The sequence below is a fragment of the Crocodylus siamensis genome, chromosome 2 (genome assembly GCF_052110815.1).
Source record: "Crocodylus siamensis isolate JL-2025a chromosome 2, ASM5211081v1, whole genome shotgun sequence".
NCBI lineage: Eukaryota > Metazoa > Chordata > Crocodylia > Crocodylidae > Crocodylus > Crocodylus siamensis.
In genome coordinates this window covers 279,523,992-279,546,337 of record NC_143396.1, presented here as the reverse complement: position 1 = coordinate 279,546,337, position 22,346 = coordinate 279,523,992, and the positions used below count along the sequence as shown (strand labels likewise).

General features: G+C 44.9%; 1 protein-coding gene across 2 annotated transcripts; it reads left to right on the top strand.

Moving 5' to 3' along the window:
* The first annotated feature begins 938 nt into the window (after window positions 1-938).
* Window positions 939-21,892, top strand: LOC149872273 (SERTA domain-containing protein 2-like). Of its 2 annotated transcripts, XM_090034158.1 has the most exons (3): window positions 944-1,082; window positions 3,386-3,515; window positions 20,932-21,892. In XM_090034158.1, exon 3 carries the CDS (start codon window positions 20,936-20,938, stop codon window positions 21,785-21,787), a length of 852 nt encoding a protein of 283 aa, XP_089890284.1. In that variant the 5' UTR covers window positions 944-1,082; window positions 3,386-3,515; window positions 20,932-20,935; the 3' UTR covers window positions 21,788-21,892. The 2 variants fall into 2 exon arrangements, with proteins under 2 accessions (XP_089890285.1, XP_089890284.1); XM_090034159.1 differs by lacking the exon at window positions 3,386-3,515 and having other exon boundaries at window positions 939-1,082.
* Window positions 21,893-22,346: the final 454 nt, after the last annotated feature.

The window sequence follows — 22,346 nt, the reverse complement described above, 5'->3', positions numbered from 1 at the left end:
TTTTCTCTTGCAGGCTGGCACAGTTCCAGCCTACAAGGGCTGCGTGCAGCCCCCCTGTGCCCCCCCCCACACCCCTGCCCCGTACACTGGGGTCTGGGGGCAGTGCGCTGGGAGTGACGGCCCCGCCAGGGTCAAGGGGCTGTTTTCTACTTACACTATTTACCAGCCTGTCATTGACGTTTACAAATGGGTCCTGCTACAAGAGGTTGAAGAGGCTGAGAACCACTGCCCTAGCACAGCCACTTTCCCAGCTTAGGGGTACCCTGGGGAAGCTGAGTGCTCTTTCCTTACCGGGGGGTGGGGAGACTTGGCTGGGTTGATGTAGTTGGGGGGGGGGGGGGCACCCTAGGACGATAGGCACGTGGAAAGTTTGGGGCAGACGAGGTGCTTTGGGTCAACGTGGCATCCTCTATGAGATCGACTAGTTGGGAAACCAGCTCTTTGCAAGCTTTGGGACACAAATGCCCTTGTCCCGGCACAGGGCGGCCCAGTCGGTCTAATACCGGAGACTTTTCCCATCTTGAACCACCTATGCTTTCCCCAGAGCCTGCCCAAGGGACTTTGCTCCCCAAAATTTGCCCAGCCGGTCTAATAAAAGGGATCGTTTGGGACCCAAGAGTTCTAGTTGCTGGTCTGCCTAATAAAACAGGCCGCCCCGCCCCGGAGGAAATCAAACCCCGGCGGCCAGGACCAGCCCGGACCACCCCAGCCCAGTCCGTCCCGCGGGGGTCGGCAGAGGTGGGCCCGCCACGTGCCCCGCCCCCCCCCTCCAGGTTGGAACGGCGACTGCGCGCGTTGCCATTGGCCCATTTTGACTCGCGCCCCTCCCCCCGGCTTCCCGATTGGACTAGCGCGCGCAAGGGGGGCGGGGGCGGAACCCCTCACTCAGCCAGTGAGAAAATGGTTGCCGGGCAGGTCGAAGCGCCGGCGGCCAATGGCAGCGCGGGCCGCTGGCGGGCACGGAGCGCACGCCTGGGGCGGGGGGCGGGCGCGGAGGCTGCCGGGGGCGGCGCTCGGTTTCTGCCGCCGCTCGGAGCCGCAGCCCCGCGAGGGAGCCCGGCGTGGCACGGCCCCGCGCCCAGGTCTGGCCCGCGCGCCCGGTGGTGGGGGGGGCGCGGGCGGGGGGGGGCGTCTGTTGTGGGCAGCGGGCGGGGGGCTTTGCTCGCTCCCTTTTCTCCACAGCGGGCGGGGCGGGCCCGCGGGTGGAGGCTGAGGGGAGCCCGCCCCGGTGGCGTTTCTCCCCGCGCTTCAGGGCTCGGGGGTCCCCCGGCCTCCGGTTCTGCCCACCCCGGAGGCGCGGACACGCAGGACCAGCCCCACGGGGCTGGCGCGGGCTGTTGGCAGCGAGGCAGGAAACCTCCGCGTCCCCCGCCTGCCCGCCCCGGAGTTTGCGGAGTTGTTTTTAACTCGCGTCCTTCAGCGCCCAAGACGGGCGACCCCCCCCCCCCCAATGAAAACACCGCTCCGCAGGAAATCAACTCTTGGTGTATCCCAGCCCCCACCCCCCCCGACTTGCTCCTGCTCTTTTAAGACCAGAGATGATTCTGTCTGTTAATAGGTTAAACTTTCACTTGCTGTTTCCCTAATGGGTTGTTTTTTGGGTTTTGTTTGTTGTTTGCCTTTTTTTAAAGTGACCTGCTTTTAATTTCGTGTCAAGAATGAGTCACGCCGGCTCCTGCTAGGAGGGGATAAGGGGGCTGTTTCACTTGTGGGCATTTGTTTTTAGGCTGTGGACATCCAGCTGTTGGGTTATTGGGTCTTTTTACCTGCCTGGTCCCGTGTCCTGAAACATCTGGAGATAGCAAAAGGTCAATGAGCACCTGTATTTTGGAGACCTATGTGCAGTGAGAGGCTACAAAGTAAAGGGCTTCCTAGTTTTCTGACTTTTGGAAAGTCCATATATATTTAGAAAATTAATGGTTTGCGAGAGTTTTTTGAATACAGTTTCTGAAATTCAGGCAGTTTTGAATGGCAATAATTAGTTTTTCTGTGAAGTTTTCACATGGGTGGTGTTGACGTTGTCTCCAGTGATTCATTTCTTAGTGGTAGGTTGCTATGCCTAGGTCCAAGTTTGAAGCGGCCCAGACGCAGATTGAAGGTGAGCTCGGTGCTGCGGCATTCGGTCTGGATTGCAGATGGTCTGCTGCTGTGAATGGTTATGGCTTCGCTGACTTCTCAGAGTCGGTGACACTACCGCTGAAAACGGGCGTTGCCTTTGCACCGTGGTAAAAATTTGTCGTGGCACAAAGCCTGAGCAACCAGATGCCTGTGCCCGTTGTCACTCCATAAATGCCCAAAATTGTGGCTGTGGTAATGGGTAGTATAAATTTGCAGAGGATGTCTGCCTGCTTTATGGCAGGAGAACGTGGGCATCTCAGAGCTGTCTGTGCTCTCCAGCTGCCTGGGGCTGGCTCACCCAGTGCTTCAGGGGTTCAATCCTACGTGCCCCGAAAACACCCCTGCAGGGGAATGCCCAGGGCATGCAGGATCAGGCTCCACAAGTGCTGGGAGTGAAAGCCTGGCGTGGATGCCTTACAAGAATGTGCCCTAGGAGTCCCCATGCAGGGGGTTCCCAGGGCACATATCTCACTGCTGTGTCATGACTCGCGGTGCGCCTGTTCAACTCAGGGAACCCTGGACAGGTGCTCACAGGTCTTCAGAGGTCCCTGTCTGCAGTCTTGACCCAGAAATCCCCCATCAGGCGCTTCCCAAGGTGCATGTAAGGTGCTGCCATGCCCATTTGAGGCATGCATGGGGAATGCCTTGAGTTCTTCTTGCAGAGGCATACCCCAAGTCAGTCCCCCTGTTTGTAACTGTCCTGGAGCGTCAGACCCCTGGAGCCCTGGGGGTGGTAGGGGCCTAACCTTGCAAGACAGTGGGTGTTATCTGTCACCCAGTGAAGTGGACCAGCTGTGCTAGGCACAGGTCTTGGCACAGGAGACCCTGCTCCAAGGGTGAAGGCTGTTTTTACAGCCTATAAGGATGTCCCCAGAATGTGAGCCTTGGGTCAGACTGAGCTATAACTTCAAGCCTTGCTGAGCCTGGTATCACTTTTAGTTGTGTCTGATACTTAGACTTGATCAGTCTTCCTTTTTGTATCCTAGTTACTCATAATTTACCTTCCGTAAATAAAATTATATGAAAGATGATCAGGTATAGATTAGACTTTTGAAATAGGCTTTCAAGGCATCAGTGAACTTTCTAGTTTTAATCCTCTCAGTTCATGTTCTTAAATCATTTTATGGTTGCATTAACTTTTAATACCTGAAATGTTAGTTGAGAGAAAGTTGTTTGGACTGTGCTAATTATTAGGCTCAATATATTTAGATGCTTTCTGGAAAGCAATGTCATAGTAATTCAGTATTTTTCTAATTCTTCCCTAAAGTTGCATCATTCTGTCGAAGCAGATGAGTTGGGCTGTCATCGGAATTGCGTAGTTCGACTCCACTTTGGATGAACAGGCTTTTTACAAAATCTGGAATCTTCCCGCCTGAACGCCTTTCTGTTGTTTAAGGGTAACTCTCAGTGAAATCTTACTCTTATATTTGGAGTTTCTGTTCTTTGCTAGCCCAAGGTGTTCTGATATTTGTAGGCTAAATTCTTAATGTTCAGTTTCAGAGTAATTTTTTTGAAGCAGTCAAGCATCCAAGATGTCAGAGTGGACTTTTTTTAGCCTTAACAGACTGGATGAAATCTTTTCAGTTATTTGCTTAGGGTTGCATGTTCTGACTGTGTGTCACTTATTACCTGTTCCATTGTAACGTTACCATAATGTTTTTGTAATATCCCTTTTCTAATTATTTTAATAACAAGCTCGATGCAGGGATATTTCCGTATTTATGCCCTTTGATGCAAGCGGGGATCTCTGCAGTTGCAGGAAGTGAGTCTTGTGTGGTATTAATGAAATAGCGTGATGAGACAGTATTTCTGATATTGGCAAGCTATTGCTCTAATATAAAATCTTGGATGTGATAAAGGAATTGGTGTGGTTCATTTAAATGTTTTATCTACTGTAGTTAACTATGAAATACTTCAAATGTATGGTATTGAGTCTGAAGAAGAATTTTTTATATTAGTTGCATTTTTATTCATTTATTGGTGGAAACACTCTGATTCCCTGCTAGCATTTCACCATTGTTGATGGATTTTAATATGGATTGCTGTTACTCCATGCCTGATCTTTATGTACGATGTCACATTTGTGGTCACATGCAGTATTTTTCCATCTGCTAAAGGTGGATAACATAAAGAAGGCACATGTAGTTTTTTTTTTTCCAACTGCTGTTTTCAGTCAATTAAATCAGGCTGGATAAGTGACATTATATTGAATCTGATGATCTTTTAATGACAAGTTTGTTAATCCCTGGATTTTACATAGGTGGAATCAGAGGGTTTTTTGGAGGTATTTTTAGTTCAAATTTAATTATAATTCAGGAGTTTCTAGATTTAGTAACTTCTGATCGTGTGTCTGGTTCAGCTGAACTACCGTTATTACTTAATTGAAATACTGTTGTACTCTTCTTCCTGCTGAAAACCTCCACATAATTCCTAGCTGAAACGCTACTTCGCCCGCACTTTAGACTTATATACACTGATTGAGTTCTCATCTGGAAGTGGAGCTGTATCCTTAAATAATTAAGGAGTGAGGGAGTGGGGTAAATGCTAAAAAGTACTTTTCATTTACTGCTAAGTGGCCTCAGAGACAGCTGTTCTTGCTGGTGGAAAGTGCTTATCTAGACAGAGAAGCTGCTTGTCCAGAATGAAATGCTCCACTCTGAAACGCTGCAGGATTGTTTTGTAGTCTTCTGCATGCAGAAAATTCAGTACCAGACCTTTGTAAAGAATAACTTATGAAGGTGTCCTTTTAAAATGTAGGCAATATTTTATTACTAGACTCTTCTTCCTCTACCCCAATTTGTAGATTAAGGTGAGCCTGACAGTAGTATTGTTTACCTGATGGCATTAGTAAATAACTGAGACTAATTTGGCTCAGTAAGTGTGCATTTAGCCCCTACTTCTGCAGATAGTGAAACCAAGGCAGGTTATGAATTCTAGACTCCCAATCTTGTGCTCTGCCCTAAGGCTGTCCTTCTCATGTCATTCTTCCATTGACTTAATTTAGTGCTTTTCAGTCTAGTAAATTTATTTTAAAACAGTTCAGCAGGTAGGCTGGCTTCAGCTGTAGTTTTATGAGAATCTGAACAGTAATACCCCATGCTTCTTTCTATGTCATTTCTTTTAATGGTAATGGAGGAAGAGGAACTAGTATGAAGCATATGCCACTTCTGGTGACCAAATATGTCTCCTATTATAAAACTACTTGGCAAGTAACAACCCCCTCTTAAAGGCCCATTTCTGTTGGATTTTAACTCCAGCAAACAGTTTTATGCTGCCTAGGTGCTTAGTTTCTTGGAAGTAACAAAGACCAGAAATGAAATGGCATATTCTTGTTTAGACTATTTTAGACCTATGTACCTACAATATATAGTATTTTACATAGATTGTCTAGAATTAAAAATGAAGTACACTTCTAAATTTTCCTCTGTCCTTAAATCTAGTGTCTGTTTTCCTCGTTTTCTTACCTCATGAAAGGCCCCAGTCTTGTGGTTGATAGAAGCCTTATTTCAACTGTAAAATCCTCAGAGACCTTCAGTACCCAGACACCAGTTTAAATGTTCCTTGCTGTGTTATATGAGTTATTTTTGGGTGGTCAGTGTTAATCCATTGCTGCAGTTAAAGCTTATATCATGTCCCTTGCATGCCCTGCTCCACTACGAGCATTAGAGTGTCTGATCCTTGCCCTGTCTGCCTTCCTCTTTGTGTTGTGGAAATGCTCAAAGGCCCCCGGTTGTAGTCAGGTCTCCTGTATGCCAAGTGCTGTGCAAAAGCTGAGACAGATGAATTCTTTGCCCTGAGAAGCTTTATATTTTAAGATGAGATATTAATATATTAGCAAGTATTTTAAAGGTTGTTAAGGTATCAAGGCAATGAACAAGTTTTCTGAAGTAAAGGTAGGTAGGGTTTTAGTGTGTGAGTTGCATTTACTCTGTGATAAGTGAAAGCTGACCTGCAGTAGCTTAATTAGCCCACTTTCATTTAGCTTTCAGGTACCAGGTTAAGAGCATGCCCAATTACTGCTGCGCAGCTGGCCTGCTGTAAAGCCCCACCCTCCTTTACCGTGTGATAACTCGTGTCTGTGCCCTCAGATATTACAGTGATAGGGACTAGATAACATTTCCTAGGAGAAATGGATATGTAAGTGACAGACATTAAGCAGGAATTTCAGGAGATGGCACTCACAGTAAGCTTTGTGCAGTTGCATGGTCTCTAGCTCTTGTGCACAGCTTCATGGTTCTGAATTAAAACTATTATTTCTTATAAATGTCACCTAAAATAGACTTCCTTCTAGACAGCTGGTGTTAATTAGCTGATATATTGTAGGCATCTGTCTCTGATCTTTCGTGCTGCTCCTTATGCTGGGAATGCTACCCCTTCACAGCCTGTCAGAACCCTAGTCCTTGCCCTCACTTAATTCAAATTAGTGCTAAAATCTCTCTTCTCCTAATGTATTACCTTCCTGAATTGGGTTTTACAGAAACCAACAAGATAAGCAGTCTTGAGCTGAATAATTATGAAAAACCTCAATTGCCTGCCCTTCTTTTCCCCTTCCACTTACAGGGGGGTGGGGTGGTTGGCACTACTATGCCACTGAACTTGTAAATTTGGGGCAGTGAGATTTTGTTTTTTGATATTTTCTCTTGAGAGCCAGGGCAGTCATGGATGCTTTAAAATCTGAAATGTTGGAAGTGCATCTAGAGCTACATTTTATACAAGTCAAAAAAGAGATTTTCATAACTCTAGTTGCTCTGTTACTAAAACTTGAAAATAGACCTACATCTGCCAGTTCTGTTATAGGTAATCGCAGGTCCCTTCATAATGCAGTAAACTAGACTTGAATAGGGGTACATTTCTGATGAGCAAGATAGTCTTCAGCCCACAGAATATGATGCTTTATTTATGCAGAAGGGAAATCCCCTGGGGTTGACCAATGTCAAATTCTTATGTTTAGAAACTCTAAGGCCAAAGCGGGCAATTGTGGCTGAATAGTCCAGGGGTCAGCAGTGTTTTGCAGTGGGCTGTCGCTTTTAACATAGCTTAGCTCTAAGCACAAGCTGCTTCCAGCCCGACTTGCACCACCAGAGCTGAAGCTGCACTTGCTGCTTTCTCCCACAATGCCGCCCTTGCCAAAATGAGGTTGAAACCCCCCAGCTCCACAGCTGGATAAAATGGCTCCATAATCCAGATCTGGTCCAAAGGATGTAGGTTGCTGACCCCTGATATAGTATGATCTCCCACATAACACAGACAAATGGTTCCTTGACGATCACATCCATCAACATATATGATGGTAGTAAATGAATACTATTTTTACCGCATTAGCCTTAGTTCTAGCTGCTGTTCAAGAAAAGCAAAAATGTGTATGTAACATTGAATATGTAGTCATAGCTCTTGTGAATTCCCTTTTGAAGCTCTCTTGAAATTTAAGTTTGCAGGTAGTTCTCTGTTTAACACTTGCATCCTTGTATTGAGATCTTGTGTGAAAGAGAGAGGAAATTCTAAAATGATGTGTCCAAACAAAAATAATTGGGAGTTTTCATTCCTGGCTTTCTTTGTGATTCTTTCCAGCTGCACTTCCTCACCATGTGTCAGCAGCAGCTGCACTGCAGCATCAGTCCCTGTGACAGATGGAGCTGGTGTCTCCCTGTGAAATGGTAGCATGAGCTTTCTATTGTTTACAACTGGCTTCACAATGTTAATGTTTTTGGTGGCCTGGAGCGTTGCTTCTGAAAAGCTGCCAGCTCTAACCGGGCCTATCGCTTAGCGGTCTCTACTGATGTGCCAGTTGGTGGCATGCTTCCCCTCTGCTATCGCTTGCTTCAGACTCGGCCAGCACGGTTGTTTGCTCCAGACCCACGAGGGCAGTATCCCCATAAAGCAGTGTCCATGGGGCTTGAAGGAAGCGGGAGAGTGATGAGAGAACACCTGCTTCACATGAGGTCTGGAGGTGCCCGTCCCTCTCTGCTTGTTTGCAATGAGTGGGAAGTGTTTGGCCCTCTTAGCAGTGAAAAGCACATCTGGTTGTTTGTTTTGTTTTATTAACATGGAAGAAGTTAATTAAGCTTTCATCATTTTTAAAGTAGAATCCAGCATGACTGTTTGTTAGTTTGCACTGTGTTATCTTGGATGAACAGCCTGCCATCGGAGGTGGTTCAAGCACCTACATTGAACACCTTCAAGAGTAAACTGGATGCTTATCTTGCTGGGATCCTATGACCCCAGCTGACTTCCTGCCCTTTGGGCAGGAGGCTGGGCTCGATGATCTCCCGAGGTCCCTTCCAGCCCTGATGTCTATGAAATCTATGAAATAGGTTAGACAGTAGCACCCAAAATACTTAAATATGAAGAGCTTTAATTACGCTTGCTCTGGCATAGCAAAAAGCCTCATAATTGTTCTCTAAAGCAGTGGTCTCCAAAGTGGGGTGTGTGCAAGACGATCCATTGGGATGTGGGAAGAAAATATTAGAACTTCTATTTAGATGTATATTTATATAAATATACATGTATTGGGGGGGTGTGCTCAAAAATTTTTTACCGGTAGGGGTGTGCAATCAAAAAAGTTCGGCGACCACTGCTCTAAAGTCTAAAACAGGCTTGTCCAACATGCAGCCTGCCAAGGCATTTTCTGTGGCCCCCGGTGCTTCTACGGGAAATGAAAGTAAACATTGTTTACTTTCATTCCCGCCCCTTGTCCCTCCCCAGCCCCTCAGCAGCTTCCTAATGGCTGCTGAAGGGCTAGGGAAGGGACAAGGTTCCCACACGCACCGTGTCAGCTTGATGTTGCCAACATGGTGCGTGCGGGAAGAGGAGTGCAGACCCGGCCCGCCTCCTCCCGTCCCCAGCACCATGTGGGGAAGCCACCACTGCCTGGCCAGAGCGACTCGCCGCTCCCCACCTGCGAGCGAGAGGCAGACTGGCTTGGCTGCCCGGCCCTGTGTTGCTGGCGAAGGCAAAGCAGTGTGGGCAGGTGCCTCCTCCTGCCGGGCTGTTGGCATTGGCCGTGCCGCGCAGGGTGGCCCCGGGCTCAGGTGGAGCCTGCACTTACTGCGCCCTGAGGTGCTGCCAAACCCCGGATCCAGCTCCAGCTCCAGCCCCCTCCAGCCCGGTGCGGCGATGCGGACCCATGGAGGCGGTGAGGCAGCCAGGTGCACTCTTGTTGTCTGCCTCTGCCGTCTCCTGCCCGGCTGAGGTGCCACAGGTAGGGCTGGGCCGGGGTCAGGGCAGGAAGACTGTGCCTCCCCTGGGGCCAGAGCCGGTGACTGTGGGCTCCCGGCACCTGTGTGTGTGTGGGGGGGGGGGAGGGGGTCCCTGCCTTTCACAGGGGAGGGAGGCTCAGCTCTGACCCCCATTTCTTGGGACGAAGGCTTTAACCTCAAAGCCTGGTCTTCCCTCCTGAGAGTCGGCTGTGCCCATGCCCCAGAAGCCAGGTGCTGGACCATTACAAAGGAAGGCAAAAACCTCCACAGTCTGCTCTAATCTAACCACAAGATAAAATTCCTTCCTGACCCCAGATTTGGCGATCAGTGGGACCCCGAGCAGAGGGGCAAGACCAGGGCTTGGCAGCATTTTTTGGGCAGTGCCAAAAATACCCACAGCCTGGACTTGTAAAATGTTGGCGTGCCAGTGGCAGGCAACGGAGGAGCCACGAGGGGCTCTATCCTTGTTGTGGCAGCATAGCCCTGACCCTTCCCCTGAAGTCTGCCCCGAGGCACACGTGCCAAGCAAAATGCCTCTGTGTACTATGCTCTGGCACCCATGGAAGAGGTTGCCTACCTCTGGACATAACCCTCTAGACAAAAACGTCTGGATTTGGTCCCAGAAGGAGCATTGGCCTACCTCAGTCAAAGTCCCTAGCCTCGGCTGTAGCCAACACCCAATACCTCTGAGGAAGACTTAAAAACACCCTGGCACATATAGCAGGAAAGGGAAGGGTGGTGGTTGGGGGCAACCAGCAAGGCCCAGAAGCATGAGAAGTACCCATAGTAGAACATAGGCATAGCTATGCCTGTATCAGGGGTAGGCAAAATATGGCCCACGAGCTGTATCCAGCCCACCAATTGATCCTATCTGGCTCACCACTGGGAGCCTGAGGAGCAAGGGTTGTGCCCTCTGTTGCTGCGCTCTGCCTCAAATAATTGTCCACCCTGATCTAGATCAGTGGTTCTCAACCTTTCTTGTACCAGGACCCATTTGTAAACATAGATGGTCAGTCCCGACCCAGTGTCCCTCACTGCTCCTACCTCTAGACCCCATTGCCCCAGTGTGTGGGGCATGGGGGGGCTCCAAGTAGCCCCTTGCAGGCTGGGACTCTGCCAGCCCACAAGAGAAAAGCCACAGTTATATATTTTTCTCCTTTAAAGGAGAACCCACTTTTAAAGTTTGCTCATGACCCTTTCACATATTCTTGAGACCTTCATTAGTGTCAAAGGGCACGTGACATCACTTCCTGATGTGATGCCTCTTCCTGTGAGGTCTTTGAATATGGCTCGCTGGCTCACTGGGTGATAAGTTTGTGATCCATCCCCACATTCAGAAAGGTTGGACACCTCTCGTCTAAAACATGGTCTTACATCGCAAATTTCATTTAAATTTATGGAAGTATCATCTTTAGCTTGTGATCCACCTCTGTCACTAACCAAATAAATACATATCTTATGCTAGTATTACATTGTACTTTTGCTCCCTTTGTACGTATGACAATTTTCAGATCAGCACTTGTGAGATCCTTTTACTGGGCCCTATTTTGAGTGTTGAGTGGCTTCCTGGAATAGGCCTGGAGCAAAAAAAGGATACGTTTCACAGCACATTTTTTAGAAGCTCCTTTTGATTTAGCACATCCTGCTTGTGCCACTCTGTTAAACAGGCTGTGCAGTGCTGTCACCTCTTTGCAAGGGCTGACAACGACATCAGTCACTCTAGTAATACAAGACTGTCTGGACATGGAAATAAGGAGATCAAGATGTTGTGGTTGAATCAAATATTGCAATGGGGAGCACAGTACAAAATTAAACAATTTGATCGTAGTTCACAGTCTGTAATAGTGCAGTGTTATTTAACAAGAGTATCTAGGAAACATTATTATGCAGTCACAGGATAAGTTTCCTGCTTTAAAGCGAAGACTACCTTCACAACTTACTTGATACTAAAAGGTAGAATTAAATAGAATTTATTTAGTAATAGAGGATTTTATTATGTGTAGGTCGGTAGTTTAAAACATTTGATGTAGAACTGAAGTTTAAAGTCTGTACTAACAAGCATGATGCTGGTCATTTTAATCTTGTCTGTGAAACTGTGATGATGTTACTTTGGTTTTATTATCCTGTTCCAAACTTTTCTACACTTACTGATATATCTAGCTTCTTAAAAGAGGCTTGCAGCATTCTTGCAATGGCAAAAAGCCATGTTAAGCAGGCAGAGATCAAGATGGGGCAACTAAGACTGGGCATGCCAAAAGACATCTCTGTCTTTTAGGGATTTAGAAATCTGTTTTTAAACAAATCTGCTTACATCTCAAAATTCACATATTAGAAATTTTAAGTCATATGCTTGTAGAAATGCAACTTTAATGTTCTTCAATATTTCTAGACTATTCCAACACAGCTACTATTTTTATTAAGGAATTGGAACATATGGGAGTTGTAGGGGGAGAAACTGCAAGTGTTAATGCATGGAAGCTAGTGCAATAGACACACACACACACACACACACACACTATCTCTCTCTCTCTCTCTCTCTCTCTCTCTCTCTGTCTAAACAGTTTAAGGATTTTTAATGCATATATCTCCCAGAATTTTACTGTGGGAAGCTTAGCCAAGTATTTTCATTAAAGTCAATGGGGTTGCAATAATTAAAATGCTAGCATCAATTTGGGAGGGTTGGAATTACTACTTACTCACCTTGACAAAATTGATTAATCATAGGTGTTTTAGTTCTGATAATGTAGCATAAATATACATTATATGCCTTCCATTAAAAGAAAACTCAAAATTTAGGAAACACCTGAATTAAGGTTGCTTATACACTTTTAATTCAGTCCTTTATATTGCACCTTCAATTTACACAATTGAATACTATTTTTTTAATTAATTGCACAAAATGAATGGTGGTCAGTGAATGAGCAGTTGCACTGAATTCCTTTGCATCTTTCTCCTATGTATGGCTTCAGGCCTAGTTTACTGCATGTTGCTTAAACCTGGTGCTGAATTAAGAACGATTAATTTCCTTACGGCAGTTCTGTAATGCCCGTTGCCGCTAACTAATGAATTATTTTCACAACGTGCATGTGAGGTGGGGATATCAGTGTTGTTCTTCTTCCAATGACCCAGATAGACTTCTGCACAGGCTAAGGCCAAAATTCTTAGCAGTATTCTAATTCTGGATGCCTCGTTTGAGATTACTTAGGACCTGGCTTTTTTCTGAGCACTTCACATTATTGTGTATGTTCAAAGGTCAAAGCACTGTTTCTTTTGATTGTTTGCAATTAGCTACCCAGTATTTCCACAGGTCAGCTTTGGAAAAGAAAAAAATTCTTGAGCTAATCATTTCAGAGGGTGGTGGTGGATGGGTCATATTCGACCTGGGGAGAAGCGGGCAGCAGATTCCTCCAGGACTCCGTCCTTGGGCCCACGCTGTTCAATTTCTTTATCAGCGATTTGGACGACGGGGTGAAAAGCAACCTGTTTAAATTCGCTGATGATACCAAAATTTGGGGTGAGGTGAGCACACTAGTAGGGAGGGAAAGACTGCAGCAAGACCTGGATAGGTTACAGGGGTGGGCTAGCAAAAAACAGAATGCGCTTCAATACTGGCAAGTGCAGGGTGCTGCACGTGGGCAGTAGTAACCAGCAGGACACTTACAAGATGGGAAAATCCCTTCTTGAGAGCATGGAGGCAGAAAGGGATCTTGGAGTTATTATTGACTCCAAGATGAATGTGGGCCGACACTGCGAGGTCGCGGTTGGCAGGGCTTATCGGACCTTGTCATGCATCCACAGGTGCAGCTCTAGCAGGGCCAAGGAGGTGATCCTCCCCCTCTATGCAACACTGGCCAGGCCACAGCTGGAGTACTGCATCCAGTTCTGTGCGCCACACTTCAGGAGGGATGTGGACAACATTGAGAGGGTCCAGAGGAGGACCACCCGCCTGATCCAGGGACAACAGGGCAGACCCTACAATGAGAGACTGCGGGACCTGAACCTGTTCAGCCTTCACAAGAGAAGGCTGAGGGGGGACCTGGTGACCGTCTGTAAACTCACTGGGGAGACCAGAAGGGTTTGGGAGAGACATTGTTTCCCCTCGTGCCCCCTGGCACGGCAAGGGATAACGGCCACAAGTTGTTGGAGAGTAGGTTCAGATTAGACATCTGCAAGAACTACTTCCCAGTTAGGGCGCTAGGATCTGGGACCAACTTCCAAGGGAAGTGGTGCTGGCTCCTACCCTGGGGGTCTTCAAGAGGAGGCTTGATGCCTACCTGGCTGGGATCATTTGAGCCCAGTTTTTTCTCCTACCCAAGCAGGGAGTCGGACTTGAAGATCTACAACGTCCCTTCGACCCGACTTCTATGATTCTGTGATTCTCTGATTTCATATTTGGCCTTTAATTTGCTCAAGGTGTTCTCTAACCTCATTCTTGGGTATGGCTTAGCCACTTCCATGGAAACTTTATGAAAAAAAAAATTCAGGCTGAGACAGCTCTAGTAGGAAAATCCTAACCCAAATGGCTGAAGTTTGGCAGAAGTTTTATATGCACCTGACAACGGGGTCTTTATATTTGAAAGTATTGACTAACTTTAGCTATAGGAATACCTTCTGCTTGTATGCATGCATGTGTAACATCCTAGGACTATTTGGCTCATCCTCTCTTACGCACCTACTGCTACTGAATACCATACGCTGCTCCCTTTTCTGCATCCTATTACTTCAGAGGTTTTAGCACCATTGTACTAGATGGGATGGGATATTAGGAAGGCCCTGCCAGGCCTTCTACAATTCTGAAGATCTCTAGGAGTGAAAGACTTTCCTCCTGACACTTCTTTGCCCCCAAAAATCTAGCAACATTCTCTTTTGTGGATAATGTGTGGAAGTAGGCTGACAGCTGCCACAATCAGCTCACTTAATGCTGGCATTCGCCCGACTTGTGGAAAGGGCTTGGGAAGTCTCAGCAGTGTGCAGAACTTGGACTGTTGTCTGTTAAGAATATGATCTGATTTATGATAGTTTTTTTTTTTTTTTCTTACTTAATGTGTTTGGAAGCAACCCCTCTGCAGTTGTATGAAAAAACCCAGATTCATGTAGTCAAGGTTTTACAAATCACTCTCGCAGACAGTGCAGCTATTGTTTCAGTACTGTACCTTATAGTGTAGTGGTAGCAAATCTATTCTTTTTGCAGTACTGGGTGCCCATGCAAGCAAGAAGGAAAACCATAGCATTTATTTTTAATCCAAAGATTAACTTCTTTGTGGTTCTTCAAGTATGTATTGTTGTGGCCCTCATTGTCAGCCCATATTTGTGTGCACTTGGAATCTTTTTCCAAGCAGCCACACCTGTCAGGCTTATGCATGCACTTAGTGCTGCTTTTTGCTCCTGTGAAGAGGTATAAAAGATGGAGCAGCTGTGACCCACCCAGAGGCAGCGCAACAGCACCTAGGCAGGCCATGATCCTCTACTTGTTCTTAAGTCTTTTAACTTGTTATTTCTGTAGGTTTTGTTCTGTTTTGTGAAGCTAAGAAATCCAATTTGGAAGTTTCCTTCTCCCTACCCCCGAGAGTGCCTAGCTACCATCATAGCACATGCTAAACTTGTGGGGTTTAAATCCTGTCCAGCAGAGGTGCCGAGTATATGGAGGAGTCCGAGGGCCCTGGCCACCCTTGGGAAAAGGGCTGTCACTTGAAACGTGTATAACTTTCCACATGTCCATCATCTTGGGTCCCCTGGCAAACGTAAAAGTCGGTGCCTGTGTTATCCAACATCTTGTTTTAGGCCTTTATTCACTAGGTACAGCAGGAGCCTCCTGTTTCGGGGGAGGGTGTTTCCAGGAGAAATACTCTGTCTGCTGTTCATTCATATCTTGTACTTGAAGGTTAGGGTAAATTAAGTCCAAATTGCATTTACCTCTGCAATCATGAAAGTTTGTCTGACCCTGAAGAGATAGAAACTACCCAGCTGAAATCAAAAAGACTTGCTTTGATGACAGGCACTATTCCCCTATTTTGAGGAGGGAGAACAGGACATAAAAAAAGTGCTAAAACCTTTGGTGCCCTTGGTTCAGATCCTGACTACTTCAGTAGTGATATCAGCAGCATTATTAGGCTCAACACTGGTAATGACATGTCCATGCTTCATAAAGAGTAGAGCAGAAGTCCCACATCAAATGTAAGTGGAGCTCTGCGTGTGCAGCAAAATCATCCTGCAAGGAGGGTGGGAAGCACTACTTCGGGGACACATTTTCTGAGCCGTCATTGGTATCAAGGTCTGAAGACAAAGCACCAGTCATGGGGAATCAAAGAATGTTAGGGTGGAAGGAACCGAAGGAGGTCATCTAGGCCAACCATCTGCTAAAACAGCCCCTTTAACTGCCAAAACAGCCCCTAGCCCAGGAGTTTTCAACCCTTTTTTAGTTAGTGTACCCCTGGCAGCTGGATGTGGAGGAGGGGGTGGCATGTGGCTGGGTGCCGAGCAGTGGCAGCCATGTGCGAGCTTGCCCCCCCCTCCCCCCTGCACCCACCTGTGTGGCCCACAGAGGGGTGCTGCTACCTTTGCCCACCCCGGCCCTGCTCCTGGGAGGCAACAGCACTGAGTGGTAGGTGGTGGTGCTCTATCCCTGCTCGCCCATGCATACCCCCTAGGGCCTTCCCATGTACCCCCAGGGGTACGCCTACCCCTAGTTGACAACCCCTGGCCTAGCCCACTCTTAAACTTTTGTTGGAGATTCAAAGGTGCAAGACAGACTAACTCTGATGCTGCGGTCCACAGCTTTGCTGAGCAGAAAATCTTTCCCATTTTCAAGCTATGCTATGATAGACACTTCTGTAGTCCTTCTGTTCTGGGAGCCACAAGGATTAACACTGCCACCAAGAGCAGGCAAACAGCTGCCTGTTTTGAACCTAGTGAAAGGGCTTTATTCCTTTCACCTTATTTTTGAAGTGGAAAAACACAGCCAGGTAATAATACCCAAGAGCTTTCAAACCTTACATGAATTTCAAGTAGTATATGAAAAGAACAGGTTCCCCGAAGAGATCCAGGGCCACAGCAGGTACAATGGTGTGCAATGCTTGTGTGCATCTGGAACTCCTGAGACGGGTAGAAACCCTCGGAAGAACCTACGTCTTCAGCAACCAGACGAACGAGTACTACTCCCGCAAGGACTTGAGGGCGGCAGTGAAACGAAAGAGGGGCTCTGAATCATGACGTGCTGAGGTGCCTTAGGACATTGGAGGTCAACATGGTAGTGTAAGAATGATGTTGTAGTTGTGATGGTCCAGAAATTGTGAGAGGCAAAAATTTCTTAGGTGATGCATTTTATGTGACTAGTTGTGTAGTTGGGGTAGTTAGGCAAGCTTTTGAATGCAAAACACTCTCCTTCAGGGCTGACATCAAGAAGCCAGGCACAGCATAGTAAAGAACAGCAGACTTTACTATGTTGTTTTTTACTATGTTGTGCCGGAGTCCATGGGATCAGACCTGAGGAAGAATGTCTTGTATTTGAAAGATTGTCTAACTCTCTCGTAACTGCATAGTTGGTCCAATAAAAGATATCACTGTAAGGCAGCCCATGGCTTCAGCCTGAATTACAGAGCTTCCCCTTGCTGGAAGCTGTTTGGCTCAGTACTATTTTGCTATAACGCTGATTTTTAACATTGATACCTGATTCCACTTAGTGCTCAGTGAGTTTTGCTATAATGCTCGCAGTTGCCATCTTGGGTCATCAGTTTCTCTTAACTCTCGTTTTTTCTAGAAACAAAAGCACTAAGCAGGAGTTGCTTGTACCATCTTTGAGGCTGGATGGTTACTTTTGCAGCTTGGTATCGGGTAGTAAATTGCTTGAATACATGCTAACAGTTTATTGCTTCATTAACATGTTAATCCCTACTTTAAATGTAATGTCTGCCAGGGCCTGTTACTCAAAGGTTTTGGGTGTACGTGCATGAATTCCACAATTTGTGGACTACAGTATCTCACTTAGTGTAGGAATAAGTAGCCTTTTCTTTTCATACCTGTTCTAGTGGAGCTGGTTAATATCAAAGCATTGTTACTTTGAGGCATATCCTTTCAACTATTTCTGTCTGGGATTGTGACTGTAGCTTTATTACAGCAGTAGTTCATAAGTCCCTGGGAACAGTGTTTTGAGAACTTGAGATTTGTAGCATGCTTTCAGATGGGTTTTTTTTTTTCCTTTCTCTTTGACAAGGTCTAGAAAACACCAACAAGAACAGCTCTGAAAAATATCATAATATCCAGCCAAACAAGAGTTTTCATGATTTTGTAGACTTGCCCCTGAATTTTTTTATATAGCTATGCAAGATCCCTTTCAGATTTACAATTTAATTCACTAGCATCTATTTTTAAGGGAGCATTTTCTCTCATGTCACTAAAAAGGCTTCTGCACAATACTTAAACCATACTTAATATCTTTATTTTTAGGCATTTCTGTGATGTTCTTTGGTCTACTTTTGACTCCATGCTTGCCATATGGTAAATGTGGACAGGTCTACATATGTATACAATTCGAGTCCTGGGGATATTAAAATATACTTGAGAAGTCTAAAAAATGACGTACAAGGAAGACTTGGGATTATTTAGACTGGAGAAGAGATGTGTGAGGGGGATTTTGTAGTTCTGCAAATACAAAGGGGGCTTTATAAAAGAGGATGGTGTTTGGTCATTCTTTGTCCACAGAGGGGAGGACAAAAATAAATGGGCTTAAAACCATAAGAAAGGATATTTGGATGAGATATTAGGAAGAACTTTCTGGTTTGGGACTTTGCCTTTTTGGACATTTTTAAGTTCAGGTTATCTCAAATGGTTTAGGCAGTGATGTCCTCCCCTCAGCAGGGGGCTTGAAGAGGTGACGTCCTAAGGTCTAACTTCCCCCAAAATACATTTTTTTCAGGATTTTTGCTTTGGGGTGGAGGTTCTCTCGTTCTAGAGAATCTAGGCAATTATCTTCATTCTCAGGGTTACAGGATTTGAGATTAACAGCCAAAACCTGGTTCCTCCCAAACCACCTTCCCTACTCAGCAGAAGCCTGCAGTCTTAATCTCCAGTGACTTCCATATCTGCCCAGTATCTTCCGGAAGAAGCAGCAAGTCCTGTTCCCTGCCTCCGCTCCTGCCGCACAGGTCATCTCCCTGCGCTTTCCATTTAGCCATTCTTCAATAAGTGGGGCTCCAGGCTGCTTTATTTCTTTCTTAAGTTTGAAGAGTTGAGAGTAGTCTTTGCAAAAAAATTGTCTTTAAATCCAAACTACTTCTCTGGCTCATTGTTGCAATAACTGCCTGTCTTCAGGCAGAAAACTTGAGCAGCAGTGTAAAGCAGCTGTAGCAAGCAAATTCTTCTGCCTGCTATCTCTGCATCAATTCATAGCTGTTTTTCCTCTGCCTTTTTTACCTTTTAATCTGCTTGAATATTTATATTGGCATAAGCAGATAAATGGTTTGAAATCTCTTATGTATATTTTGAGGTAGAATATTTGTGTAGAAATATGCATTTGGGAAAGGACTAGGCATTTGGGCTGATAGGTACTTATTGCATGCATTAAACAGTATTCATATTGGGTGTGTATGTGGGCCTTTCTGGACACAGCTTTTTCTATTGTGTGTCCTATTTTTAGTTATTGCTTGGAGGTTATCTAACCATGCTTTTGAAATGTAGTGACTGACATACTCAAGCTACTGACTTAACGTACCAAGCTACAGAGTCCATTTTGCAAGTGTATGGGAGAAGTGTGTGTGGTTGACAGGAAAAGTTATTTTAACTGCACGGTTCAGTTTCTGTTCAAACCAGCTTGTTTTTCAAATCGGAAAAAATAGAGAAGACTTAGGGAAATTTTGACCCTTACAGGTATTTCTTCAGGGTACTCTGAAAATAGTTTTTGAATTGAAATATGGTATCTACTAGTAGGTGAATTATAATGAAAATAATTGTTCTGCTTAACTAAGGGAATTCTAAACATAAACCTCCCTATTCAGCAGGTTAATCATTATCCTTTTTCTTATCTTTCTTGAATCCCTCCTTAATTCTGTTGGACCCGTGTGAAAGGAGTGAGTTATGCTGTAGATCATTCATATACAGGTGATTTGAAACCCACTTAATTCACAGCAGGTTGCTGAGTGACAGATGATCTGTACAGCTGTTTGCTGCAACTTTGTACTTCAAAGGGTATGGTTTCTCCAGTCAGCTGTAGTCCTGCACCACTGATAAGAAAATGGGGTCCTTTGAAGTAGGGCTTTTCCCTCTGCAGCCATTTTCTGTAACTGTAGTACAGGCAGTCCTCGGACTTAGGACACAGTTGGTTCCTGAAAACTGCATCTGAAATTAAAACGTAACTCGGGACTGATTTTTTTTTTTCTTTTTTTTTTTTTTTTCCATAGGAAACAATGTTATAAATGGGGGATTGGTTCCTAAACCAAAGCCTGATACCCTATATTCACCAAAAATAACCCAGAACTTTGTACTCCGTCAATTATAGATGAGTAATATAGCAACATTAATGTATTTATATTGTAAATAGCGATCACATTGATTTGGAAGGACTTCTTTGAGGTGACTTTGCTGGACTTTTTGAAGGGCTCTTGGTTGGACTTTTCTCAGGACACTTGGCTGCAGGTTCTTTTGGAGCCTTGTCTGCTCTAAAGAAAATGTCTAAGGAAGTTTGGCCAGATGTTCTCCAGGGAGATGGGCGATGCAGCAGATTTGTTCGCTGGCGTGGCATTGGGTGGGATCAGGCATTGTAAAGTCAAAACTGATGTCGAAGTTGAAACAGGGTGTCATTTTATAAATGTAACTCGAAACGTTGTAAGTTGAGACTGCTTGTTTACCTTTTATTACTTCACAACCCCCCTTCTTCTTGGTGGGTAAGGACCTAACCCCATAAAGTGTATGGGTTCCACTGTAGTCCAAAATAAGTGGCCCAGCAAAGCTGCTGAACATTTAATTAAAAATAAATAAATCTCCAGCTGTAAACTCTCTTGGTTTTTAATCAATTTTGCAATCCTTTGTAATGAATGGGGTATATTTTATTGTATAGTTGGAGTATTATATTGTCTGATATAGAATAGTAATTGTGGGTAAGAAATACTGTATCTACATCATGCTAGCAGAAACTTCTTGGGGATTTTATTCTGATTTGAAATGACTTTATGCACTCAGTTTCCACTAGCACTGATTAACTTTCATGCAAATTCTCTTCACAGTGGATCTCAATCTTTTTAGACTTGAAGCATTCCTGGATAGACTTGAAGCACCCCTTAGAAAATGCAGGCTCTCAGTTTCTACTTTTTTTTTTGCTTACAGAGAAATAGTAGACCAGTTTCTGTTGCAAAGAACTCAGAAAGACCACAACTCTGGATTTCTGTTTGAAACCTCTGAGTTTATCTTGTGAATACTATATGTAAGCCTAACAGTGCTAACATTGTGGCATCTTGCAGGACCCTTGAAAGGATCTCAAGGCACCCCAGGGTGCTGTGGCACCCTGGCTGAGAACCACTGGTCTACAGTGCCCATTACTGGGAACATAGGTTTCCAAAAGAAGTGTGATGATTTCCAGTGATGATATTTAAAAGCATATAGCATTAACTTCATTTTTTTTCTTTTCCAGGTTCATGTTGGGGAGAGGTCTGAAACGCAAACTGAGTGACTATGAGGAAAACATGGCTGGTCTCTCAAGTGCCTTTGATTCCAGTCGGAATCTAACATATCCACTTAAGAGGCAGTTAGTGCTGAACATGTGCCTCACCAAGTTACAAACATACAGAATGCTGGTGGAACCAGACTTGCACCGCTCTGTCCTCATAGCCAACACAGTGAGGCAAATTCAAGAAGAGATGAGACAAGAGACTAGCCAGCAGCCAGTTAATGTCTGCAATGGCATTGGCCTTCATTCTCAAAACTACACAGGAGTTGATTCAGCTGGAATTTCTGCGCAGTTGCTTTCAGGTGTTAACCAACAAGAGTCTAACTGTTGTGACTCACGGTCTGCGGAGGAGCCAATTGAAAACGGTCTGCTCATGGTTTCAGATGATGACATGTCATCTGCCATTTCCTCCATTCTGAAGGATTTGGATTTCATGGAAGACATAAGCCCACCTACCTGTTTGGTTCCTGCTGGAGATGATCAGCCAAAGTCTCCAGAAAATGTAGGTCTAAAACTAGAAGATGATAGGCAAGAGTTGAAGGGAGCTGAATGTGTGTTTGGTTCCTTTGAAATTTCAAATTCCACCAGTTACTTGAAGGATTTGGCTATAGACGACATCTTTGAAGATATTGACACTTCAATGTATGATTCGGACTTCTGTTGTCCTCCACTGATGCCGTCCAGATTACCCCCTGCTACTACAGAAGAAACATTGAAAACCTTCCCAACTTGCAATTCTTCCCCCACAAACAATATTCAGATATGTAGAACAGATCTGAGTGAGCTGGACCACATCATGGAAATTCTTGTTGGATCCTGATATTTATTATTTATCCAAAGATACTTTTCTATACTGCCACTTAACTATGGTTTGACGATAAAGCCACTGGGAAAGTTTTATAAAGAATTTTCTTAAAATGAAAAATGCAATTGTCCCTGGGTGATTCTTTTAAAATATTTCCAAAAGTTATAAAGCAAACAAGTGGCAGATATTTTTTTAAAAAATGAAATATTTATTTAAGAAATTGTGCAATCATCTTTTTCCTTCCGCAGTGTTTGTATGGAAATATGCACATGCCCTTCCCAGCCCTCATTCCCCTCTGAATAAACTTTATGTGCAATTTTTAATTTATCTGAAGAATTTACATGTAAAATTAATTTCATATAAGGTGGTCTCTTACTAAGACTAGATTTTATTTTTAATATTGAAATGCATGCCAAGTAGGCATACATTGAGTTGCATGTTCGGATAGTACAGATCCGACAGCATTACTAGAGATATGGGTATATTTTAAAAATATTGAGACACAAATCTTTCTTCACTTTGGTTAGAAAACCAGACTCGAGACACTTGTCAGCAAAGTATCTTGCATTTTCTA